General features: G+C 33.8%; 3 protein-coding genes and 1 pseudogene across 3 annotated transcripts; 3 read left to right on the top strand and 1 right to left on the bottom strand.

The window, feature by feature from the left end:
* The first annotated feature begins 375 nt into the window (after positions 1 to 375).
* LOC128172106 (uncharacterized) lies at positions 376 to 6,039 on the top strand. The gene is made up of 3 exons (XM_052837874.1): positions 376 to 928; positions 1,831 to 2,715; positions 5,642 to 6,039. The coding sequence occupies exons 1-3, from the start codon at positions 376 to 378 to the stop codon at positions 6,037 to 6,039; spliced, it is 1,836 nt and encodes a 611-aa protein (XP_052693834.1).
* A 4,784-nt stretch (positions 6,040 to 10,823) lies between these two features.
* LOC128174172 (uncharacterized) lies at positions 10,824 to 11,679 on the top strand (annotated as a pseudogene).
* A 4,254-nt stretch (positions 11,680 to 15,933) lies between these two features.
* LOC128172107 (bifunctional 3'-5' exonuclease/ATP-dependent helicase WRN-like) lies at positions 15,934 to 17,201 on the top strand. Its single transcript, XM_052837875.1, has 2 exons — positions 15,934 to 16,188; positions 16,291 to 17,201. Exons 1-2 carry the CDS (start codon positions 15,971 to 15,973, stop codon positions 17,180 to 17,182), a joined length of 1,110 nt encoding a protein of 369 aa, XP_052693835.1. The 5' UTR covers positions 15,934 to 15,970; the 3' UTR covers positions 17,183 to 17,201.
* Positions 17,202 to 17,453: 252 nt separating this feature from the next.
* On the bottom strand, positions 17,454 to 26,471 carry LOC128172113 (uncharacterized). Its single transcript, XM_052837882.1, has 6 exons — positions 25,859 to 26,471; positions 21,263 to 21,724; positions 20,223 to 21,027; positions 19,787 to 20,074; positions 19,051 to 19,172; positions 17,454 to 18,696 (listed from the first exon to the last, which is right to left on the bottom strand). The coding sequence occupies exons 1-4, from the start codon at positions 26,336 to 26,338 to the stop codon at positions 19,851 to 19,853; spliced, it is 1,971 nt and encodes a 656-aa protein (XP_052693842.1). The 5' UTR covers positions 26,339 to 26,471; the 3' UTR covers positions 17,454 to 18,696; positions 19,051 to 19,172; positions 19,787 to 19,850.
* Positions 26,472 to 27,983: the final 1,512 nt, after the last annotated feature.

The raw sequence follows: 27,983 nt of genomic DNA, 5'->3' as shown, positions 1-27,983 counted from the left end.
GGTGAATTATTCTAGTTTTGGGTTTCATGTAAACCATTTAAAATATGTTTTGTTTTAAACTCTGACTTAAATGGTTGTTTTTTAACATTTAAGGATACACGCGATTGGGAAGGATTTCTTCGGAACAGCTCAGAAAATAGCATTAAAGTTATTTTGATTCAAAGCAAATCACTGCATGTAATTGAAGCAAAACTTAGGGTCTACAGGGAATTTCAACATGAGATTGACAGTGGCAACTTTGTTTTGCTGCATGTGCTAGATGACTACGAGGAAGTCGCAAAGCTGAGTTCATATCATACCGTGAATTCATTTTGTAACTTTATTTATTTCCTTCGTAAAATTTTACGAATAGAACACCTTGATCATATTCTAAAGATGGCATTCGACAACGTTTTGACTCGTAAACAGGATACTGATGACGGTGTAAGTGTTACTAATGGTTCGACGCCTGAAACATATAAATCGGAGGATAATGGAGACGTAATCGAAGCGACTAAGAATATAGGAGAGAACATTAGTTTTATAATCAGTACTCAAATGAAAAATCATTTTTTGGGGAAAACTCACAACACTTGTCAATCGTTCTCTGATTATCCTTTATGTATTGAGCTTTTCTGTTTAGTAAGAGAGATTTTAAAGCGTGTTGTAGATTCATGTTTAACAAACATGACTTGCCATAAAGGTAAAACAAACGATCTTCTTCATGATAGTAAACGTGAAACCGCTGTGCCAATTCAGAAAACGATGTCTACTTTTGATTGGAGAAAGAAAGAAACAAAAGAAGTTTTGGAGACCCTTTCCTCAAAGCAAAGTGAAATAATTCTAGCGACAGAAAAAAAATTAAACGAAACAGAAAGTGAACTGAAAACGTTTTCTGATTCACTGAGAAAGTTTCAACATACAATAAAGATGTTGGATCAGAAAACAAGTAAGTTTTTATAAGACCAAGAATAAATAAATAAGAAGGATTTTCTATTTCCTTCTGCTAAACTGGATAAGTATAAATAACCGGGGGCTAGATGAATTAAAACGCCCATTAAACATGAAAACCCTTGACAAGAGTAAAACATTTAAGTAACAAATAGTCCTCTAGATGAGAGAAGGGAGTATCTAAACAAAATGAATGAACTTCATACCCAATAACCGAACCATATGTCATAATAAAGAAGAAGTAAACATACTTTTGATTATGTTTTAACAGATATTGTAAGCTTTTTAAATATACATGTCCTTTAGACCTGGTATAAACTCCCGATTGTTCTCTCTATTTCTTACAATGAAAATGTCCAATTATATCATTTTATATTAGATATTACAAACAAACAAATATAAACCATTTTTGGATGTAACTATAAAAAAGCAAATCATTATAAAGTAATTTGACACTAGGAACAAATAAATAACATCATGATAGAAAATTAAAATATTAAAACAAAATAAAACAACGATTTTATAATGCATGAGGGTCTTGGTCCTGAAAGGCGTCTTCAGTATTAATGCTTCTCGAAAATAAAAAAAAAAAAAAGAATTGGCATTTTCAATTAAGATAACGATTACCTAAAACTTCCATCACATCAAAACCAACTGTTTTTGAATTGAACTCGCAATATTAATAACAAAATGGTTTATGCATTAATGTATTATGTTTAAGATGAACTTAAACATTTATTCTTTGAAGTTAATCAGGAAACGAAATGACGAAATTTTAGTTCGAAATACAACCAGTTTGAGAGTGTTCAATTTGAAACGTTAACAGTTTATTAATATTTTGATGTCTGATAAAAGAGACTTGATTGCTTACGCCAATCTTGTTTTTTTTTTATTTAACAGTGGTCGAAACATGGCAAAAGAGGGAAGTTATAGAGGACAGAACATTGGAAAAGTATCAATCTGTTCTCCGATACATTGCTGGAGTGAAGAATGAGAAGCCCTTTGTAAAGGTATATTTGAAATACGAAGACAAAACAGCTATGGATGTTTTTGAAAAGCACCCACTTCTAAAAGATACGCTAGTTGAGTTTGTTAATATTACTACTTTGGCGAAAGAAAATAAAAACATTCCAAAGACTGTAAACAACACTAAGATTGCAATGTGCAAAGACGTAAGAGATAAATTAAACAAAATTATAAGCAGTCGTGCTGAAATTATATATGCTAACTACTCAAACGTTGTTGGGATGGGGATAAGTGACGTTAGATTCGAAGGAGATAAAATGTTTGAAGAGCCATGCATTGTTGTGCATTGTTTAGACAAAACCCTGATACCATATGGAGAAAAACAGTTACCTTTGAGTATTGACGGTTATCCATGTGATATAAGGGAGAGCATATTTATGTTTGGATCATGTGTTGATTGTCGAAACAGATACCCAGATCCAGGATGTAGCATAAGTAGGCCATACGAAAAAGATATCGGCTCCGCCGGGTTTCTGGTCAAAAATACGACGACCACTGGTTTTTTAACGGCTGCACATGTGGCAATGGAAGACCTCGAAGATTTATACAATTCAGAGTTGTATTTATCAGAATGCAAGAAACGTGCAAGTTCAGATTATGATTTTGCAAGGAAGCAACACAACATTGTTCACCCGGCATGGCTACAAAACGAAGAAAATATTGTTATAGGAGAAGTCAGAGAATCCTTTATTGGAAATTGTAGCGACAAAATAGGCATTGATGCAGCATTTGTTAAAACCAGTGAAGAAAGACTTGGGGGTAAGTTTAATACTCAATTGAAATTACCCCATATGGTATAATTTAAGTTGCAATAGTTAAAAAATGTTAAAATGTATTATATAGCGCTTTTTTGCAGGGCAAAAGCGGTATAAATAAAGGTTTGATCACAACAGTTTAAATTATTGAAATATACGCCGATAGCAAGAAAAACCGATTTTAAATTTTAAAACAAGTGAAACGATGGTTTTCATACTGTTACTGCAGTTTATTAAAGATATTAAAAACACCGCTCGTAAATATGCACCGTCACATAGGTACCTGGTATATAAACCTTTCGGTTTCGTTTCACCCCACTGCACACCTGAAACTCGTGGCCGACGGGTAGTATTTCTTTCGTGGTCTTGCGATTTTATGCATTTAACAGGTCGAGACCACTAGATTTGGTGACGTCGGCATAAATTTGCATACTAAAATAGCCATTTCTTTACTTTTATCGACAAACAAATCAGATGAATGAGTTGCAAGGTATTGTGGGCTACTACAAGAGTCAGTGTATACAAAGCGTATTGAAAATATATATAATTTGGAATTGTCCTTTGGAAGCTCATTTTTCAGAATTTATGAAATAAATATGAAAATTGTGTCTGAACTTTCATTTCTATGCTCATATTTAAAAAATATTGCACATGAGGCCTTATATCAACCTATTCAAATACCCAATAGTCAATGATCAAAAGAGAGGTACATCCTATTGAACTAGAAATGAGCGCCGCGCCATTTTTTCATGTGATACCCCAGATTTAGGACAACATTAGTCGAATGCGCATTTAAATGTTTTTCAGAGACACTCATCAGAATGCGTACAAAATACATGTACTATATGCTGCATAGTTTTTGATTCCGCATTTGTATATTTGTGGATTTCTACTACCGTGGCTAAAAATGTACAGTTACCTGTATTTATTTCTAGTGATGATAAAGCCACCAATACACAGTTTTGCAGTTTTTTCTTTTTAAAATCTGTTTGTACTTGCATGCGTATGTTTGCCAGTCTTTTGATATAGATCGGTTTTGAAGCAACAGTTTATCAACTAAAACAACAGCATTTTTCAATGTGAGCATGGAACAAAGTAAATGGTTCGTAATCTTTCCTTTCTTACCTTCTAAAGTAAAATTAAAGATGTACAAATATTCCGGCAAGCAATTAAATATTGTGTATAAAACAGACATAAACAACATGCGTTTGTTGAATCGTAAACACGTTGTAGACCATCATGCTTTGCACCTCGTTCAGTGGATTGGAGAATCTGTTCGACGTAAATATTGTCACATGTTCAATAATGCTATCAATATAAGGTAGCACGTTCATACCATTTGTTGTTAAGTTTTTGAATAGTGTCTTCTGTGGCATGTATCATGTGAATAGTCCGCTCACAATCAAACTTGTCCGAGAACTTTTCAAACAACCCTCGTATGCTGTTCGTCTATGAATTCATTTTATTTAAAAAAAAAATATTTTACACTTTAGGTAAATATATGTATTTATGAAGAAATCATGTGTAACAAACATGTAATGCCGACTAACGCGAATTAATATTTTGCACCGTAGTGTTAATATAATGCGTTTACTCAATAATTAATCTTAATGTTTTACCAGTAAAACGAATTAAATAGACATTGTAAATGCACTGCCACGTTAATATTCGAGATTTATACTCGAATGTGATTGTCTACGGGATTCAGGATTGGATAGGATAGAACTTTTATATTTCTATCATGTATCTTGTATCCTGCATCCTATGTTATCCTATCCTTCTCAACTTTCAGGATTGCAGCCCTGTACTTTAATTGTTTAAATAAAAGGCGGGTACGCTCAAAAAATTATGCAGAGAAAATGAAAAAGATTGACCAGCTGCACATTAATACTACAAGTAATGTTTAGCATTAGTATATCGGACATTCAATCCCTTATTAGTTGCATATGGCTTCTTCGAACCATTAAAAAATGTATTTTAGACCCAGTGAAAGTTTATTTTCGGTTTTATGTGGTATGACTAACCATATCATACAGCAATATGGCGAAACATTAAACGTTTCTAATTAAAAGGATCAATGTTCAACAAATGAACCATAACATCTATCAAAAATTTCCTATATGATTTGTTTACCTCAAAAGAATTGTTTAGTAAAGAAAAAATCAACAAAGTTTACATTGGATAGTTTAAAACTGTTTTAAAAGATAAAAAGCGATAAAAATAATGCTGTTTCGTGTGGGAATTGTGCACGCAAGGAAAAATGGGTTTATTTCATCGCTTAGCAGTGTGCAACTGCATACTCAAACTAAATATATAAGAATCTTAAAAACAGGTAACAAAATTTTTGGTACATCCGTTTCCTGGCAAGAGCTTAAATCTTTCACATTTAAGTTGTAGCTTTGGCTCAGGATATACTATCTCAAAACTTTGTCGTCAGAAGAGATCTACGTAAGACGCAGAAAAAAAATTCCAGTCTATACTTTGACTCCTTGTGTCGACGTTATCTACATATGGAAAAAAAAGTTCATCTCAGTACCGTCCCGAAATGTGACTTTTAATCTAATATGCATGAATTGAATGTTTTAAGAAGAGGGTGAATACAGAGAAAAGAAGAAAAAATGGCTTAAATAAAAAAAAATGTTCTTTCCATAAAATATAATTTTTGTTCACCTTCACCTTTTGCCGAATTATAATTTCTAACAACCATATTGACTAAAGTAATGTTTACAAATAAATGTAAACACTAAGTTCGCCATTCCCTGAAAAAAAGGAAGAACACGTTTAATCATTTGTGCTAAAGTTGACTTTGATTTTCAGTCACATTGATAAGGAAGAGAAAAAATTTGTAGTATCAATATGTCAACCGTGGTTAATGTGACGATTAATAAAAAGTTTTCTTGCAAATTTCCTTCTTTGAAATATTTTTGTAGAAAAAAATGAAATGAAAATAGCAGAAGAAGACAGTCTCACAGTTGATGGAGAAACACGTGTTACAAAGAGGGGCCAAACGACACATATAACGTATGGGAAATTAGTCGAAACAAACTTTACAATAACAATCCCTAAAACTTCAAGAAAGGAACGGTATTATTTTATCAATTGTTATAGAATTGAAAATGAAGATGACAAAAAGTCATTTTTTGAACCTGGGGATTCTGGTTCAGGAGTTTTCATGATTGATAAAGACAACGGTCAATTTAAACCTTTGGGGATTGCATTTGCATCCGATCCCATTACCAAAAGCACAGTTGTTTGCAAAATCGAACCCATTATCAGAGCTTTCAAATTGTCTTTGTATAAAGAAGACGACGTAATGGATGAGGGTTAAATTTATAGATCGGCGATTTTTTTAAAATGATTACTTAATTTATTCTGAATCATATGTTTCGAACATTGTTCCGACAAGGTTAAAGTCTGTCAGGTGATAAGAACAATGAATCAAAATGTTTCTAGGAGTACTATACTAATTAGGATTTTCATATATAACGTTATAAAAATTTTCTGTATAATATATTGTGACGTCATTGTATTGTTTGTGTAGCATCATAAATTTTAACTTTTATAAAAATGATTTGTAAAACGTGAGACCATTAATGTTGTTATTTTTATACACTGTGGTTTCAATAATATTCAAAGGTATCAATTCTCGTGGATAAAGAAAAAACAGTTTCAAGGATACGTAAATTCTTGGTCAATAACGCAATCAATACAAAATATTAAAAAAGAAATTCCACTTCAATGAACACTTAATTTCGTGGATCAACTTAATAACGAAATCCACGATAATTGGTATTCAACTAATATTGGTGAAACCACAGTATATATAGATTTTAATGTGTTTCTCATATGTTGTTCAGCTTGCTTGTAAACCTTTGTTTAAGTCTGCGTTACGCGATTGCATGAGAGAGAAATGACGATGTGTAAAATTCCATCACATTTCCAGAAAGACAATATAAATAATAGTAAACTAGATCGTTCTCCTTGCGAGCAACGGGTGGGTCTTCCGTCCGATTTTTGAGTAAATGAGATAAAATCCTTCACTTTTAAGACTCAATTGTTAATCAACGCAAAAAATAAGGAAGACAAATTTCGGCACCCGGGGCTTGAACCCAGGTCTTCTGTGACATGTCCACTACTCTAACGACTGAGCTAATCGGACTCTTGCTTCAGGACTTTGATGCTTAATATCTCGGGAACGCATCAATCGATTTTCAAACAAATTACATATTCTGAATCAGTAAAAGAGTCTCTATCAACCCGTTACAATAGTATATAAAATGAAAAAGCTGAAAAAATCGATTTTTTATCTCTCCTTCCGGTGACGACCGGAAGGGCGGACAATTTATTGACCACGTTGCAACAGGTATAATTGATGAATATCTTCACTGAACATTTCAGCCCTATATCTTTATTTGTTTTTTGGATCTCTAGCCGACAAAATTGACTTTTAACAATCGTAAACGGACAATAACTTCCGACAGGAAGTGATTATCAAAAAATTGAAACGGCAGTACAAACTTCAGATGCCGACACATCAACCCTTAAAATTTGAAGAAAATCGAATGAGCCATCTTTGAGAAATCGCCTGCACAAAATTTGTAAGACAAAGAAGAATAAAAACTAGACACGATCTCGTTGCGAGCAACGAGGAAGTCTTCCGTTCGATTTTTAGAATGAAATATGACATCATCGACTTTGATTTTCGACAACAAAACATGTTATGGAAAAAGGATCGAAGTACTAATGCTTTCTTGTATCGCTTTTTATAAGTTCTCTTGCTTTTTTAAATACTTGCATTTCTTTCAATTAAGATAGAAAAGATCAAACTTGTTTACCTCTGATCTTTAAAAACCCTAATTGGGTAACGCAAGAGAAAATCATTATATTGTTAGGATATATAAACGTATTATACCTAATCTAGCTTTAATAACCTTTCACAAAATGGCTCTCATTAAAGGGCTATAGATAAAAGATTTTAGAGCTCTTTGATCCCCTAATTTAAGGGGCAAGTCCCTTTTTCTTGGATTCAAATGAAAGGACATTTAATTCTGAACACATTTTGTCAAAAAGTGTTTAAAAATTCGTTACAGTTCTGGAGATATATGAGAAAGAAGGTTTTAGGGGCCGATCCCTTATCTCCTTTTAGGGGCCGTTTAACGAAATTTTGACGGTTGCGTTTTGTTGAGAACATCATTTTAAACAAATTTTCTTCTGTACACTATTACAAAATATTTTTCCTTTCTGAGATATGGATGATTTAAATTTTGGACTTTTGGCCCCTAAAAACCCTTAATTACGTAACACATGATAAAATCATTACATTCCTTGAATACATAACTATAAGATAAACACATTTGCTTCTATAACATTTCACAAAATATCTCTCAGTAAAGGGCTACAGATTAAAGACTTTAGAGCCCTTTGGTTCCCTAATTTGAGGGGCCAGCCCCTTTTTCTTGATATCCAATAAAAGGTCATTGAATTCTACACAAATTTTGTTCAACAAGTGCTCAGAAATTCGTTACCGTTTTGGAGATATATGAGAAAGAAGGTTTTAGGGGCCGGTCTCTTATCTCCTTTTAGGGGCCGCTTAACGAAATTTTGACGGTTGCATTTTGTTAAGAACATTTTGAACAACTTTTTTTCTGTACTGCATTACAAAATATTTTTCCTTTCTGAGATATGGGTGATCGAAATTTTAGACTTTTTGCCCCTAAAAACCCTTAATTACGTAACACATGATAAAATCATTACATTGCTTGAATACATAACTGTAAGATAAACATATTTGCTTCTATAATCTATTACAAATTATCCCTCGGAGAAGACCTATGGATAAAAGACTTTAGAGCCTTCTTGGAACCTAATTTGAGGGGCCAGCCTCTTTTTCCTGATATCAGCTGAAAAGTCTTGTAAATATAAGCCTTGTTTAACATTACATGTCTTAATAAAATATTTTCAAGAAAAAAGATAAAGAGCACAGGATGAATCTCTGCCATTCAGTTAACTGAAATGTGACTGATCGGTAACTGAATGGCATAGTTATGCCATTCAGTCACCTTTCCAGACCATTCAGTTAACATTCAGTTCACTGAATGGCAGAGGTTTATCCTGTGGAGAGAAAAGCACAACAATTAATGACGCTTTTTTAATGTCAATTTTCGAGTCCTAGCCAGCTTTGACGCCAGTTGTGCTAAACATACAAAACAACAACCATGCAAAACTTCAATCTTTGACAATTTGTTTGAGATCGGACGAGCCGTTTCTGAGAAATCGCGTGCACAAAAATAGGAAGAAAAAAAATAATAACTAGATACCACCTCGTTACGAGTAACGAGTAGGTCTTCTGTCCGATTATTTTTTTTTAGTTTAAATGATACCATGAAATATCGATACAATTTCAAAATTACCCCCTCCCCCCCAATTCTGTCCCCATTAAGGATCTAGAGGGCTGGCCCCTAAACTATTCAATCATTTGTATCTCAAAAATGAACAACAATTCTAGATGGGTGTCAGAACAAAAAATGTTTGTATTCGTGAGACCTTTCGAATGAACTCAAGAAAAAGGGGCTGGCCCCTTCAATTAGGGGCCAAGACACTCGTAAAGTTTATTACACATACCTTAAAAAGATAAGGATTTTGTAATGCATTATAGAAGCAAAGTTGATGATCGTAACAATATCTATCAGGTAAAATCATTGCCACGCCTATTTATTACGTAAGTAGGGATTTTTAGGGGCCAAAGTACTTAAACTTTGGACGCAATATATTTAGAAAAGGAGACATATTTGGTTAAGCATTGTAGAAGAGAAAATGTTTGCATTTATAATTCTAATCGATTCCATTAATCAAAGCACAATGTCTGTCCCCATTAAGGATCTAAAGGGCTGACCCTATAATATTCCATCATTTGTATCTAAAAATGAACAACAATTCCAGATAAGTGTAAGAACAAAAAATGTTAGTATCCGTGAGATCTTTGAATGAACTCAGGAAAAAAGGGGCTGGCCCCTTAAATTAGGGGCCAAGACACTCGTAAAGTCTATTACACATAATAGTAATCGAAGCATTAGAAATTATGCAGCATGACTAGCTTCAACCTTAACTGTCCTAAACTACCTACCGCATAGACGTGCAGAGGATCAGGTCTCCCTCTTATACACAATATATCACTTATAATAAAATCTACGATATTTCAGCTATCATATATTATTGCACAACGTAAATATTGAACATTAGATTTATCCGTTTTGACTTATTTACAGTAAGATACGCCGTTGAATTGTATTAGCGTATTTAAAAAAACTCCCTTCATAGAGAATCCGAGATTCTACATTTTATCTTATATTTTATAATTTTACATGCTATTAATGACAAAGAGTTAAATAAGATAAAAGCATACTTGTTTCGTGGGGGAAATAAAGAAATAACAGTCAATTTTCATGTAACTGTCAATTTCTGGTGTTGGGGAAATTTTCCGCAAAAGTGGCAATGTAACGCCACGTTCAAAGATCAAATGTTTTATGTATTTTTTATGTATTTTTTGGCAGGTTTCAATTATTGTAATTCCCATAATAGTTTATCCTATTAACTTAGAATGTATTGATAGATCTTTGATCAACAAGTTGTTAAATTAATTTATAATTAAACTCTGATACAGATTTATCAAAAATGATTGAACCTTATTCTTGAAAATTACATTAAAACGGTACTTTACTATTTTGATTTTCATAAACCATGTATTTTTCATAATATGTTTTTGAGATTTTTATTATAAAAATAAAGAAAAAAATAGAGTTTTTATTTGAAGTTCCTTCTGTCTTTCCTTCAGTATAGAAAGACAACATAACGGGAAAATTCGTACAATTCATGAAAATTTTGATTTATTGGCAAGCTTTTGAAGAATTGGAGCCTCGGCTTTTGCAGAACAAAAACATCTTACCTGATCAGTCCATTAAACCTTATTTAACCAGGGGATCCCAATGATGAGTATCCCATTGAACTCGCTGCATCAACAAATGCAAAACTAGAGACCCAATCAAAAAATGCCAGGCAACACTTCAAGTTCCACAGAGGACAAGTCAGATCCAAGTATCATTGGAAAAGAAAGACATGGTGTCCACAGGTACTCAGTGCTCAGGCCTGACTGACAACATTCCACTAAGAGTAGCTGTTGGTCTAACACCTGTCCCTCCGCAGCATGCAGTTGAGACTGTGGAGGACAATGATGAGGAAATTGACATTGAGTGCAGTGACGAGGACATGACTTTGATCTAGATAGTGAATATCCAGAGAGTGATAACAGTGATGAAGAGGATGACGAATTCCAGCTGCGCACTTGTATATATGATACCGGAAGAGAGACAGTTTTAAGTGTCTGAGGTACAGTTAGCCAAACTTTTGCAAAACTGTAGTGTTTGCGGTAGTGCATGTCACACAGCAGTAAATGGTGTTCGTAGAACCATGATTTCAACCTCCTCTCTGTGCCCTAATGGTCATTCCAGTACTTGTGAAAGCCAAAGATGTCATCATGGAATGCCATTGGCAAAGAGCCACGTACGTTAGTACTGAAAATTGGCCCTTTCTTAAATATTATAAGAATTGGCAAAAATATTGTCTATGAAAAGCGAGTTCTAAAAAAATGTAAATTGATATATAGCTATCACTATTTTTGAAAATACGGAACTCCAAAGTGACTAAACATATATGCATACCCTGTCATTACTTTTGCAAAGAATTCATTAATATGGCACATTTTTCTGCATTAATTTTAAAAAGAAATCGTTTGTTAAGAGGTTTATTCACAATAATAAGAACAAACACATAATCCATCTCTGCATTAGATTTGACCTTTTTGCACTAGAAATTCAACAACAGATCTATACGCAAGCACATTTTCCCTAATATGGCCAATGATAACATTGATAACTATATGACTATAATGGCCCCACTGTCCCTGGGGTCATGATTTTCACAAATTAGGTGAAGATTTCATGGACATCATAACCATGCAGTAAGTTTATAGCTCATTTGATCTGAAAGATCTAGTGAGCTTTTCTGATCATATTCATTTTCCGTCCTTTTGTCTGTAAACTTTCACATTTTGAACTTCTCTAAAACACTTGGCCAATTTAAATTGAAATGCTAACTCACAGGGAAAATGACATGTTCAAAAGTGGGTATGCCCTCATCAAAGTTTTTATGCGATGGTCCACGGGTCAGAGGATGTAAGATATGAAGAGCCAGGTTCCATATCAAATTATCATATCCATTAGGACACAAATCCTATTATAAATTCTTGCAGGCATCTAGTGCCATGACATCCAGCCAGATGGTTATTGCAACAAATTTCATTGAACCTGGACTCTTAAGGTACATATTTCGCCATGCCGACGGATGGTTACGCAGTACAGCAACAAATTTTATTTACAATGGACCCTACTGTTACTGTACACTTCTGCAACCACTTTCATTCTCCTTCGACATTAGATGCTGGAATAACCTCGATGGTGAATGCTGCTCCTTCAAATATGGAGATTTCTTACCCTGTAACTTATCCTTCCTTTTTGGAAGAGTTATCCTCTTGTTCATTAGTAGAGCCCTTTTCTCTTTCTTTATTGGAACATTACCTTTTGGTGGAATCTACAACAGTAGCAACACAGACCGACTACATAAAAAAAATATCCTTTTCCAATTATCTACAGAAAGCCCAGTCTAGATCTACACATACAGACTCATTTGGATGATGACCTATATTCCTAATTTACTTTTCAATGAAAGTTTATATCGTAAAATTGGGAATTAGAGCAGGTTTTGAGTACTGCCTGTGATCGTGTGTTAGCCAAGTAGCACTTGTAACAGCTATGTAAATAGTTGTTCTTTTCGCAAGTTCGGGGGTGAAAATCGCGCTCTGAACTAAAAAAAAATTATGAGCTGTTGGAATACAGGTGTCTCTTTTTGAGGCAGTGAACTTCGAGCTATTTATGTTATGAAATGTTACACATTTTCCTTTTTAAATTTACAAAAATAATAATTAACTAACATCCATAACAAATAATGTTTGAAGCCCTTATTTTATTGAGTATTTTTGAAAATTCTTAAAGTATTAATTCACATAAACTGCAAAAAAATGTTCTTAGACAAATATGGATTGTTATATTGTAGGATTCGGCAGTATTATCAATAAACAAGAAATAAAGTTTAATTAAAACAAAGACGTGAGTCAGATAAACATTCATGGTTTATAAATATCGATTTCCTGAGGGGCTATTCAAAACAGACAATTAAAAGTCACATTACATTGTAAGAGGAAAATGAAAAAAAATAATATCAGCATTCAATGCATTAGAAACAAGTATTCCTTTTAAAGGAATGATCGGCGATAATGATATATAGTTAGCTAGACGCAATCAACATGATCAGTTTGATGTAAAATAATTTAAAAAGTACTTTATTTTTACAAAAGATAGAATATTTTGAATCTGTACACCATAATTTCATCATTTTAAACCGTCAACAAATTTAATTTTGAAATAAATTTGGGGAAAGCCGTTTGTAAACTCCTTGTCTAGTTTTATATTTTTAACGTAAATAATAAATGTTAATGTATCTTCTTCTTCTTCAGAATACTGAGTAGGGCTCTTCAAAGAGCATTAACACGAATACAAAGAAAGAGTTGTATTAAAATAATTTAATGCGACTGAAAAACTTTGAATGCCATCATAACTTGCTATTGAGGTCGCATTATTTGTTTATAAATCAAGCTGTCTTCCTAGCTACTATTATGCAACATCAACAGATCGAGGTCAGTTCATGGAGTATCCTCTTATGATCGATGTCAGTTCATCGAGTTCAACTGCATTACTGAATGAATCTTTCGATCGAAATTCTTACGCGAGAGACAAAATGTGCATTCTTGAATTAATAGGTCGAACTGTATTTAATGTATGTTTGCATCTCTTAGGGTAAGTCTGAGTAAAATGTTATATAAATACTTAACCAAAGCTTCAAGTTTTTATAAGAACTACTTATGCAAGCGGAATGTGTGCGCACATGGAAGCATTTGCCGGTTGCCTCATATGGACACAGCCGATCACAAAAACCCAGATATTATAGACAGATCGTCGTTAAGTTTTTGTTTATTTTTATCAAGCCGACCCGTTCTCTTCACGAGAAAAATAACACACTTCTAACATTCACTTAAGTTTTTGTTGACTTTGTTTATTACTTTAATGCCAAGACTAGCCGATGACTTTTTTCATCGTCTCTTCTAAAAATCTGCATGTAAGAGAGGAAAAAACTCTCAAATCATGAGTAGAGTTTTGCGACGCCTTTATATTTAAATAAGCATGCGCGATGTCAATGTAATTATTAAGACGGGAATATAAATGGTCTCAGTAGAGATGTACATGACTCAGTTAAGATTATAAACTCTCCAGGTCTCCTTACACCGAGATTAGGCATAAGTATCAGTACTTCGTATATAGAACGGAGGGACAGTGTTAGTGGTTATGTGTCCGGACATGTTTTCATGTGATTCCAGGATAATAATTCTGTACCTTGTAACCGAGCGCCTAAGCAGAACAAAACTCCAGGAACGATGGATACAGACTCTAGACAGATCCAGTCTAAAACCTTAATTAGCCTGCTATTAAGACGGACCCGGTTGGTGGAATGATGGTAATTTTTCCTTTCTTTTTTTCTTCTATAACTGCTTTAAATATTTATTTTTTCGGAGTATTATTGCAAAATTGAAAGTTATAAACCAGCACAAGTATTTTCAATATAATTTACTTTTATCTACTTTAACATCAAAGAACTCTTAACATTTGATTACTTTTTTAATTGCATTGCCATTCTTAACTAGTTTCAGAGTTACTACATAGTACCAATTTTGATTGGAAAGAACGTTTTAAATCGCTTATTCTGAGAAAGGAATACGGATTTGGAACAACATGTTGATGTACATGCACTTTCTATTTGCGTTTACAAACTGAAGCTAGCAGCAGGAAACATAGACTTGGTTCCACCAAATAGTATACATAGACAAGAAACTTCCACACCATAAAAATGGTGATGTTGCAGTCTACGTCTTACTCTTGCATTCGTCATGATCTTGATGTGAACCCAACTCTATATTTACAAGATTGTTTGTCCCATTTATTCTTTGAGATAAACAATGTCACAACCAATTTATGTTGTTTAAGTACCTAGAGCAAAGTCTTTTTTTTAAAATTGCATTTATCTCAAGACAGGAAAGCTACACTGCGAACGTAATCAATCGATTTTGCTTCGTTTAATCTTCAAAACATTATGATTCGTCTAATGTAGTTTTCTTGTAGTTATAAATCATTCAATTGGGACGTTACTAAAGGGGCAAAAACTAAATTTTTCTATCTAATCAAAGTACTGACGGGAGTTGATTTTATCGATTATCATTTATTCGAATCAACGAGAAGTGATTTTGCATGGCAAGTAGTATCAGTAATCGAAATATTTCTGAGAAATTGTATGGATCCAGGCAAGATTGAACTCTTGTCTTGTTCAACTAAACGCTCGGCTGTCTCCGTTTATCTCCGACTAGCAAGAGAGACTTTGTTTTGTCGGATATTAACGCAGACAGCTAAGCGTCTGGTTCAACGAGACTACATTGAGCTCTAGCGTAGGAATACATACGACTTTAAAAAATATCTTAACTGTTTGTAGTTTGAAATCTTAATATTTTCATGGTATTAATAAATAAGTTTTCTTGAAAAACAATGTTTCAGAATACATAGCATCGAATTTATCGATTATTTTCAAGAACTAAGTGTTGTCAGCGGTATTGATTTGTGCTTAGGTCCAAACATCGTCGGATACCCACGGGTGATCGCGTCTTTTACTTATCACCCGTGGGCAAACCAGCCGAAATATCGTTGTAAGTTAATTGATATTCATGGATCATTTGATTGGTCATCATATGATTCCATCGCAAAACCTCGATGGCATTTCAACCAATCAGAATTCTTATAACGTATCAGTGTTCGGCTATCGTATACATGGCGGGCATGTTTCAAAATGTGTGTAAAAGGTTCAGTTTAGATGCGTTAAAACCTTTCCAGGAGGAAACAATTACACAGCTTTTGAAAGGCAGGGATTCATTTCTTTCCGTTAAAACAGGCGGTGGCAAAAGTATTTGCTATCAAGGTTTCCAGCTGATGTGGACGGAATTGAACAGATGCGAATGCAGTGTTTTGATAGTTTCGCCATTGCTTTCGATAATGAAAGAACAATGTGAATACTTGAAATCTTGTGATTTTACCTCAACGTATATTGGCAGAGATAGTAGCGAAGACATAGACATTATCAATGGTAATTTTCAATTCCTGTTTGCTTCACCGGAATCCATTTTGTCTGTAAATAAGTGGAGGGACATGCTCAGTGCTAGCAAACATTTCAAACTGTTCGTCGTCGATGAGGCCCATACTGTATTGCATTGGTAAGAAAATTTTATTCCAACGGTATATTACACACGTAATAAATATCCCTTACAAGATGTTTTACTATTTATTGCACAAGATTTCAATGTGTATATTTTTAGGGGTGAAAGTGAAATCGAGATGGAGCCTTTCCGTATCTGGTACAGCAAGCTAGGCGAAATCAGATCCCTAATACAGTGTCCTGTCCTGTTGATAACTGCAACAGCTAACAGATCAGCTCGAATGGAAATGCAGAAGAAGTTTTGCATGATAGATTGTCATGAAATTATTCAAAATCCTGATAGAGAAAATATCAAGCTGTTTGTTCATAAATTTAAGAGCACAGTTTCACATGGAGACATTTTCTACTTTCTTATTCACTTGTTAAAAAAGGACAAAGAACTGTGTGAAAGATTTTTGATATTCTGTCCTTCAATTAAAACATGCAGTGAATTATTTTCTGCCTTTAGGATGAAACTTGGGCATATCATTAAGCATGTTGACATGTTTCATTCACAATCACCAGACACAGTTAAAGAAAAGATTAAAGAAGACATGAGTGTAGAGAGTGGTAACATCAGAGTTTTAGTTGCAACAAGTGCAGCAGGGATGGGAGTGAATTTCAGATCGGTTAAATATGTTATAAATTATGGACCTCCCAAAGATATGGATGGATTTGTCCAACAGTTCGGTAGAGCAGGTCGTGATGGAGGAGTGGCCATGGCCTTGTTACTTTTTAATGGTAAACAGTGTAGAAAATTGGATGAAGACATGAAAACCTATACTCAAAATAAAGAAACTTGTCGTAGGGACATCATACTTTCAGCATACAAATCAAAATCTGACCCCAAAAGATTAAGGCACATGTGCTGTGATATTTGTGATGTCCAATGTGATTGTAATAGTACTGACTGTTCAAATTTTAAACATCCATTTTATAAATACGAATTGCCTGTGTGTTCTTCAGATTCTGATAATAGTGCTGACGACATGTTTGACGACGATTCAGATTAAAACAAATCATTTCATTATATTCCTGGTTTTGTTTTCTATTTCATTTAAAGGTATGGTGACATAAAGTGAAGAATGCTTATTTTTCTACCGCAGCAAAATTGAAGAAAAATAAACATTATTCAAGTACATTGAAAATATTTAGAACAAAAATAAAAAATAAGTATCTTCACTTTGGAAAAATTTCAAATTTTGTTGCATTAGACAGCATTTCTTCACTATATGTCCTGTTATTGATATTGCAGTAAAATGAGAAAAAACATCCTTAGGTTGTACAAATTTTAATAATATACATAATCTGAGGTAGATCCAAAGTATGCATGTCAAAACAAGGGTTAATTTAGGATATATTAAGGAATCAGTCATACTATTTGGCTACCGACACTCTAAAATGCATATGATAAGTGTAAATACTTGGTCAATACATAAAAAATGAGACCTAAAAGGCTATAATATGAGGTAAAGCTTAATTCATTATGCTCATAGATGTATCTATATATTGTAATTACATAAGAAAACTTGCAACATTCTTTTGAGCTTTAATCCAGTTGTGCAAGTCTTCACTATTAATAGAATACAATGGCTCCTTAAAATTTGAAAAACTTTCCCATTTTAAATCTTTCACCTGTCCTTTTTGTCGCAATACTTTCACAATTGTAACAATATCACCTGTTTTGTCAACTGTTGGTCTCGTACTCCTTGATTTTACAGTTTTAGTACTTTTCATTAACTGATCTTTTATTCCATCTACTACTTGTGTTGTCATACAAATTAGCCTTGCAGATTGAAAGGATTTGTTTGCACCTTGTGTGTTTAACTGAGATTTAATATTGTGTACCTGTATCTCTACACAATTATCATTCGGAATATTGTTTTTAATTCCACCTTTCAAGTTAACGGTCATGTTCCATTTATACTCAAAGCTTTCTTTGGTATCTAGTATGGCAATTATGTATGTAATCATTCGCCAAAGCCAAATTTTATATTTTGAGTGTTTTACTGCAGAAGCATACAGCCATTCCATATAAGCATTGCGTACAATTCTTTCACCATCACCCATTTGATAAGCATTGCATGTATCTCTTAACAATAAAGACATTAAAAGAAAGCAATGAACAGGATTTGAATCTGCATCCATATTTTCAACACTACAAAACTTCCAGCAATGTTTTTTTTCTAAATGTTTCTTGAACCAACCAGATTTGTAGTATGTTTTAGCACAAAGAGGACACTCGTACAAGTCTTCATTTTTCATAGCTTCCATCTGGGAATCATTCTGATCCAAAGCCTGTAAGTTTTCTCGCAAATGGTGTATTGTTCCAAAATCACAAAAACCTAAAGATTCGACCACTTTATTTGCGGCATGGAGAACCCAGTCAGCCTTTTCTTGATCATTCATCATAGAAAACACAGGTGCATCTACAGGTGTTGAACTGATGTCATCCATGTCCATGGTATCCAGGAAAGCTCCTACAATGTACCCATCCGTGACGTCATCAATGAACTGGTGATGTGGCCTAAAATTTTAAGATTTTTGAATACGTTAAAACTGATATGCATATAACATAATGTACATTTATACACAGGGTATAGAGCTTTGTCTTCATATATACACACAATAAAGAAACAAAAATGCACTGAACAATAGATTAAACAAACTAACAACAATTTCTATACCATTAATAATTTCCCTACTGTTAGTGTCTGATACCCATAGGTAATCACACCTTCCTCATCGACCATGGATGATGAGTAAAAGATATGATCATCTGTGGATATCTGGCAATGTAAACAGTATTAATGCAAAAATGGGGTTGTTTTTTTTTTTACATATATTAATTGTTTGCAATAGTTTGCAACAATTACAGTACCTGAATTTATTGATTACTTCATCAGGTCCTGAAACATCTCTTCTGTTTATGAGATTGCGAAGTTGGTATAATGTCCCAACATCTGATGAGCTTTTTTCTTTGTAGAAGAGTTGGTAAATGCTCTGTAGAAATAAAAGTTAATGGCAAATTATTGTAAAGTTTACCTTATTCCTCTTCATCTAGAATTACAAACATTAAAATTTATTGTAAACATAAAAAAAAACAGCAAAAAAGTAACCCTCTCAATTTCATGGGCATCTGTTAAATACCCGGTAGGTTTAAAATCAACCCCTCCACCCAATAATAAATTCATTGAAGTCTGTCTACATATTATCAAAAAAGCAATACCACAAAATTGAGAGATGATGTTAAACCAAAATAAAATTATCATGCATTTGAAAAGTAAAGTAATATCTAATATGGCAATGTCTTTAAAACAAATTGCATTTTTTCAAAAATAACATTTTAAATCAATTTGAATTACTACATGTGTTATAAAGGCTTGGTTTATGTTATAACAATTTATCAATAAATTTTCTTATTTTTACACATAAAAACTGTCCTCAATGGACCAGTGATTTCTCTAGAAATAATTCCATTTTTCTGGGGAGGGGGGGGGGGGGGTTGGGTTGTCCTAGAGGGAGGTATAGACACGATTGCCAGTCTAGATCAACACACAACAATAATAGTCAGTTAGTAAAACACAAACACAAATGAAAACAAAAGAAAAACTTACATGTGAACAAGGTGAAAAATAAACTTCAAACTTTTTGAACTGTCAACTTTTGAAACATCCACGCTCAGTATACCAAAAGAAAGTTCATTTCCCTGTGCAATCCCTCTGGCCTGTGAATTAATCCACTAAGGCTCTCAAATTCAGATGGGACATTCTGCATGGCCTCCTGCGTAGAAAAAGCTCTCTCATTCGTCAGAACGTCTCCACCGAACACAATTCTTTCTGGCGTTTCATTGTCTACATGTGGAACTGCTAGGTGATGGATTCTTTGAAGTATAGTAATCATGCCTAAATAATAAAAGATAATGAAAAATATTTTCTTAGAGAGTGTGAAGATCTAATTTTAAGAAATGTTCTCTCACTGTCATATTAAAACATGTATATGCACATAGAAAAAATTCCAGTACATTTAATTTTTTCTCATTTTTAATTATACCTTGAGAAGAATTCTCACTGGCTTCAATTAGGTCACAATTGAGAAAAATAGACTTCTCCTTTGTCTTCTCCATGTATGGATGTGCAATATAAGTTGGAAAGCTTACACTTGCAGGTTTCAAAAATTCAATATACTTCAGCAGGATGTGAGATACATGGAAAACAATGTTTTTACAAAGGCTGTCAGTCTGTACCATCGATGGTATCCAACTATTTGTTGGTACACGTAAAACATCATTTCTTTCTCTCAACATATCGGGCGGTAAATTCAAGTCCTCTGCTGTAATTCGTTTTTGCTTGGCCATGACTAGGAACCAGTGTAAGCTCTTGCGCTGTTTCTCCATGGTCATCTTTGCTGGACTGATCGTGACGTCCAAATTATCCCCAAGAATTTCTATTGGCTTTGGTTTTGAAATAATGTTCTGAACTAAATGATCTCCTGTATCAGATTTATCATTAATTTCACATGCAGCAGAAAAAAGCAAATTGTTTTCTGCACTACTTTCAGTTCTACCAGTATGGTACTGTGTTTTGTCTGCTTCACTTTCAACAACAGCAGCATGGCACGGTAAGCCTTGTGTCTCACTGTCTCCACAAGCAGCAAGCGAAGTTACTTCTGTATCACTTTCAAGCCCTGCAGTAGGAGACAGTCCTGAAGCATTCCTTGTGAACTCTTGTTCGTGATTTACATATGTTGAAACTGTTTCCATAATCTGTTTTTCTTGCTGTTTCACAAGTTGTTTTTTCTTTTTCATTATGCTTGTAGGCGACACAACTACACCAAGATCATGAAGTATTTTCAAACCCTGAAAAGATAAACAATTTAATCAATCCATGAGTGTTGAACTTGAAATTTTAACTTTTTAATTACAGTACTGTGCATGTACTATTTTGTTTTGTATCTGTTTCAGCAAAATAATGTATATTGTGTGGAAGTTTAACTCAATTTGTAATAATTCAAATGACTTGTATTTTAAGTATTGAGTTTCAGTCCCATTTTTACATTCATGAATATAATGTCAAACATTAAAAATCTATCACCTCTTTGGTCATTCCACATTTGTCTGCGATAAGTCCTAAGATATACTGCAGCTGATTAAGTCCTTGGGATCTTGTGTAAAGTAATATAGCTGCAGAGGTTATCACACCAGGCAACTTTTTCTTGGTTCTCAAATCCAGGTTAGCCGCACCACATAGAATATTATGCAAGTAAGGAGCTTTGGCTTGAAATTCATGAGAAACAGCTGTCCAATCAAATTTAAGAAGGTTTTCTGAACTTTGATTTTGGAAGACATTTCCATTTCTTCTAACAAGAACATTAATTTCTTTCTGAATCTCTTTTTTCACAACATTCACAATAGCATCCTTGTATTTATCATTTTTCCTGTAATGTTTCATAATTGCTTCAGGTTTCTTGCTGTTCATCATAGCTTTCAAGGCTGATTTTTCAGGTTCAGTGTTAACATACTTAGAGCGTTCACCATGTGGGTACTTGACTGTGATCTATCAAAAAATAAATAAATGAATTGTTGATCTTTACAAGACGTACTGTACATATGCTGGTATATGTTCATATCTAAGTGAACTTTGCCAAGGATCAAGAGGTCATAATATGAGGCCACAATGATCATTGCACATTTTATAATTGCTTATTTTATTTTTGATATTCTATTATGTATGTACCAGGTATATAAAACATGATATTGAACATGTTGAATACAGTAAATTTATTTGTCAATTTTAATAATCTGATTTTCTCAAGATAACAATGATAAAAAGTTGACCAATTTGAATTTGTTTGATAGTCATAGATATTAAATCTCCTGCTTTTTATGCTATAATTTAAAGTCTATGAAATAAAACATTGAACATGTGTACTGGTGTGCGACCAGTTCTCACCAAGTACCGCTTCTGGCTAGTACATTATCTAAAATCTAATCTTCTCGCCAGTACATATTTAAAATCTATGAAATAAAATGTTGTATCTGTGTACTGGTGTGCGACCAGTTCTCACCAAGTACCATTTCTCGCCAGTACTTTGTGACGTCATTTTTAGCTCACCTGAGCTGAAAGCTCAAGTGAGCTATTCTGATCACTTTTTGTCCGTCGTCCGTCCGTCCGTCCGTCCGTCCGTCTGTCCGTCCGTCTGTCTGTCCGTCTGTAAACTTTTTACATTTTGAACTTCTTCTCTAAAACCGCTTATCCAATTTCAACCAAATTTGGCACAAAGCATCCTTATGGGAGGGCGAATATAAATTGCAGAAATAAAAGTCCGATCTGTATTCAAAGCGGAGAAAACCTTGAAACTGTAGAAAAAGGGGGGTGCATTTTTAAAAATCTTCTTCTCAAGAACTACTGATTCCAATTCAACGTAGTTTAGCATAAATTATCCTTATGGGAAGGAAAATATAAATTGCAAAAATGAAGTGCTAATTCTGTTTCAAATCTGAGTTATTACGAAAATAATAATAAAGGAAAGGCGTGTTTCAATCAGTTTAATAGCTTCGGATTCGGCATCCGGTAAAATGGGTAGACAAGACTTGGCCTGGGCAAACAAAAGATTGGCAGTTATTAATCTGCCAATCTCATTAAAATTTCAGGATATTTGATGGACCAGTATATTTGTATTTGTTGTAAATATTGCTGGAAAATAATGCGTATTTGGAATTGACGATTGCCGATCTGCCCCGGCTTTTATTTTGCCACGGCCCGGGTTTGCGTACCCATTTTACCAAGACTCGTATTCCATACTTCTAAAACGAGGTTCTTTGTTTAAAGCAGCCATGACATTATACGAAAAAGGGTCGATCTGACTATGATGAATTTGCTTGTTGTGCAACAGTTCGCGTATGAAGGGAATTTTTTGAAACATGAAAAATATATTGGTGCCTTTTTTGTGAAGTAAATTGAGGCTAAATATTTCAATGCGTTGACAGTTTTCACACATGACGTTGATGTTAGCTTAATTGTTCTGATTTTCGTTTCGTGTTCATTATTTATGCTTTGTAACCTGGAAACTGTCGTCTGTATTTCGTGATTTTTACGTATCAAATCAAACAGAGACTTCGGTAAATCAAACAGTTACGTTAACTGTTTACCTGCGCAAATTAAGCAAAATCTGATGTAGGAGTACTGAAATACAATTCATTCTATCGGTAATTCGGCATTTTGCGTAATGGTAGATTAATGCAATAGGTTTTTGTCGAGATGCTCGGCATTTTCTCTAGTTTATTCAGTTTAAAAAGAGTTTGATATCGCTTACGGAAATATGTAGGTATCTACATGTATATATATGATTCATTTCGAAAAAATAAATTGTGTTCTTTATTTGTTATACATGTAGTGCATGTTTCTTGTGTTTAATTGTTTACAATTTCTATTTACTAACCATATTTGAGTGTAAAGCTTCGAATTATAAGCAAGATACAGAGATTTGCTCACAATTCTATGTTTGTACACAGATCTTAAAAGCTAAAGATTAAATCAAAGTACTGATAGTATTGAAAAGCGCTAACCCAGCTTCTGTATGTATATAACAAATATATGTATATAACATTTCAGCTTCTGTTTACGCACTATATTTCCTCATCACTGCATGACAGTCCCTGCAATGATGTATGTAAGCCCCGTACATTAATTTCACAATAGCCCGTAAATTAGATTCACAATAGCCCGTGCAGTTATGTGCATAAACCCCTGAAACTGGTTCCCTAACCAGTTTAAATGATGTATACTTTTGCTTATAGGGGGCGGTTATTCGATGCACCGGAAGTTGAAGTCTAACGACAATAAAGCGCTGAGCTATGCTTAGCGCTTTAAAATGTAAAAAAAAATTGTCAATATTTATTACGAAAATGTTCAAAATCTGTTCTTCCAGAAACCAACTTATTGAATTGTAAACTGAACCTTTTTAGCTCACCTGAGGATGGGGCCACAATGGGGGGGTCGAAGTTTAACAAATGAATATAAAGAGTAAATCTTTAGAAATCCTCTTCTCAGAAACTAATCGGCCAGGAAAGCTGAAACTTGTGTGGAAGCATCCTCAGGTAGTGTAGATTCAAAGATGTGAAAATCATGACCCCTGGGGGTAGGGTGGGGCCACAATGGAGGGTCGAAGTTTAACATATGAATATAAAAAGTAAATCTTTAAAAATCTTCTTCTCAGAAACTAATTGGCCAGAAAAGCTGACACTTGTGTGGATGCATCCTTATGTAGTGAAGATTCAAATTGTGAAAATCATGACCCTCGGGGGTAGGTTTGGGCCACAATGGGAGATCGACATTTACATAGGAATATACACAGTTAATCTTTAAAAATCTTCTTCTCAGAAACTAATCAGCCAGGAAAGCTGACACTTGTGTGGATGCATCCTCAGTTAGTGTAAATTTAAATTTGTGAAAATCATGACCCCCGGGGGTAGTGTTGGGCCACAATGGGGGATCGAAGTTTAACATAGGAATATATACAGTAAATCTTTAAAAATCTTCTTCTCAGTAACTAATTCGCCGGCAAAGCTGGAACTTGTGTGGAAGCATCCTCAGGTAGTGAAGATTCAAAGTTGTAAAAATCATGACCCCTGGGGGTAGGTTGGTGCCACAATGGGGGATTGAAGTTTAACATATGATTATATACAGTAAATCTTTAAAAATCTTCTTCTCAGAAACTAATTAGCCAGGAAAGCTAAAACTTGTGTGGAAGCATCCTCAGGTAGTGTAGATTCAAATTTGTAAAAATCATGACCCCTGGGGGTAGGTTTGGGCCACAATGGGAGGTCGATGTTTTACATAGGAATATACACAGTTAATCTTTAAAAATCTTCTTCTCAGAAACTAATCAGCCAGGAAAGCTGGAACTTGTGTGAAAGCATCCTCAGGTAGTGTAGATTCAAAGTTGTGAAAATAATGATCCCCAGGGGTAGGGTGGGGCCACAATGGGGGGGGGGGTCAAAGTTTAACAAAGGAATATATAGGGTAAATCTTTAAAAATCTTCTCAGAAACTAATCAGCCAAATGATTCTTTATAATTGTTAAGACTTTGGCCCCAGGACAATTCTTTGGCCTCATGAGAAGGTTTAGAGTTTGATGTACGTTTTTATCCCATATATAAACTATTGTTAGGGATCTTTTTTAGAACTGCAATACTCAACATATGATATGACTATAAAATCATCCTGTTAGAAAAGGGACTAATGATTATAAACATAAGAATATCCAGGGGAAAATGGATTTTATTTAAACAGGATTTACATGAATTATTGTACATTGTCCAGATAGTTTGTATTATGACTCCATTGAGCTGATTTTATCATACCTATTGTTCCTCAGGTGAGCGATGTGGCCCATGGGCCTCTTGTTTGTTTATAATTTTATGTGACAGTGTGTTGATTAAATGATGTCACAATGTACTGGCAAGAAATGGTACATAGCGAGAACTGGTCGCACGTCAGTAGTTTTACGGAATGATTATGGTACAAAATGACTCCTAGTAAAATCATGGAGACGAAGAATAATTGTTTCATAGTTCCTACCATTTTTGTACTCAATATTGTATAATATTTAAAATATTTGATTTTTGCAATAGCATTATAATATATATATATATATATGCAAAATGTAAACCAAGTGCGCTATATTTACCTTAACATCAAAATCTTCTCGTGGTTGTTTTGTCTGCGTTGACCTTGTGACTTGAGTTACAACCCTTTTCTCTGGTGTGACTTTAGGTGCAGGACTACATTTACGGGTTGGTGTGGAAAATAAACTTTTCTTGAGCCTTGACCTTGGTGTCGGCGTTTGTTTAACTAACGGTCTTTTTTCCCCTCTTCTAGGCGTACTTACACACTGTTGAACAATGCCCGGCATTGCTTTGAGTGTCGCTAAAAGTTTGTCGCGTTCTTCTGTTAACGACACAACTTTCGTCTCAATGTCCCCATTTAATTTCCTTATTCTGTTCAGTTTATTCACACACTGATTGCAAAGAACGCCAGTCATAGCTATTCCCAGTATTTTGAAAATATTTCCATAGTGATCTTGGCTAATATTTGATGCTAAGGACCTGTAAGACTTATCCCGGATATTTTTCTTACAAAATCCACACGTCTTCATGGGCGCCGCCATTGTTGCATGTTTAGTTAACAACAAAACGTATTTTCAAAACTGAAGAGTTCCAAATTTACTATCAGATTTTCTGATTGGTTGTTCAATATGAACGAATTTGCATATTTTACAGCGATATTTCGGCTGGTTTGCCCACGGGTGATAAGTAAAAGACGCGATCACCCGTGGGTATCCGACGATGAGGTCCAAATACTGTTTCACTTTTGCTTTGTCCGAGTAAGTACATAGGAGAGTTGATTAAAATCAACTCCCAAAAAGCTATTTAGACAACTTATTGAATGTTTCTTATTTTAAATGAGGAATGATAATTATAGTATCGTTCTTCCTTTATGAACATAGAGTTTTTTTTTATACACAAAAATTAGGTGTTGTTTTTTAAATTTTTATATATTGTTACAAGTATATTGTAAGTTATATAATTTATCTGTGAAACAATAAATTCTGTATATTTGTGAACATCAGTTTATTTTGCAGCATACAAGTGAAAAAAAAATGAATATTCAAACCAAAATGGCTGAAATTAGTATTCGTCATTTATAATATTAAATGGTAAACGTCGTCAATAATATTGGTAAATTGATTTTAAAGGTTAATGTTGACTGATGCTTGAATATTCCTTTAAATAAAAGGTTTTGGTCTAAGTATTTTATTGAATATCGGGTAAATGTGGCTAACTAAGGACCGTCTTCTTTTTGTTGTTAAATTTTCAAAAGGTTTATGCAAAAAAAGGTGAATTAAGAAATAAATGAAAATGTACATATCTAAACAAATGGTTTGACAAGGTCATGGCCTGTGTAAGATCTGTGATAGAAAGCAACAAAAAACGTTTTATTAATATCGGCAGACTTATTCAAGATGACGCATTAATTAAATGTTGGTCAAATTTGATGCACCGTATACTTACGTCTGTAAATAATTGTATTTTACTTGTTCAGTCATCGTGAAAAAAAATAAATCATCACCTGGGAATTTGCTACCTTATTTTATTTTTTGCGTATGTTTCTATATAATCTAAGTTAGCCACAATAAAGTAACCCTCTTTGATCTTCTTTACCTGACGTGTTCTGCAGAGGGCTACTGTCATGTACAAATTATTATCAATAATTTAAATTTTTGTAAAGAGCAGGTTATCGTGTCCGATTTTATTATTTTATTTATTTTTATCTTCTAAATTTTAGCGCAATTTTAATCAATAAACTCTCTCAGGTTTTGAATAAGATTATTGTCTAGGAAACGCTTATGTTATGTTTAAGTGTTGGTTAATCTCAATTACATGCAGTTTTATGACTAATTTCATTATAATATGAACATCAAATGTCAGGTATTCGGATATTTGAATATTTTCTCATCTGTCACCTTTATACTTCTAGAATTACATACTGGTACTGTACCATTTATCGGCTAAGACCAGTTATCGGCTAAACTGAGAGTTCGGGTTTATAGCACGCGACAAACCAAGATTTTTTTAATTCAGTCGTCTTTTTCGAATAATGAAAAGTAAGTTTGCTTGAAAACTTTCATGAATATGTTTTATACATGAGCTTAAACGATCATTGTTTACCGCTGATTTTACATCTTTGCACTTTCAGCAGTAGGGGAAGTGACGTAATATGTAAAAAATAGAATATTACCTCTTTGTGATACG

Source organism: Crassostrea angulata, chromosome 2 (assembly GCF_025612915.1).
Source record: "Crassostrea angulata isolate pt1a10 chromosome 2, ASM2561291v2, whole genome shotgun sequence".
NCBI classification, from domain to species: Eukaryota; Metazoa; Mollusca; class Bivalvia; order Ostreida; family Ostreidae; genus Magallana; species Magallana angulata.
This window is presented reverse-complemented; position numbering and strand designations above follow the sequence as displayed.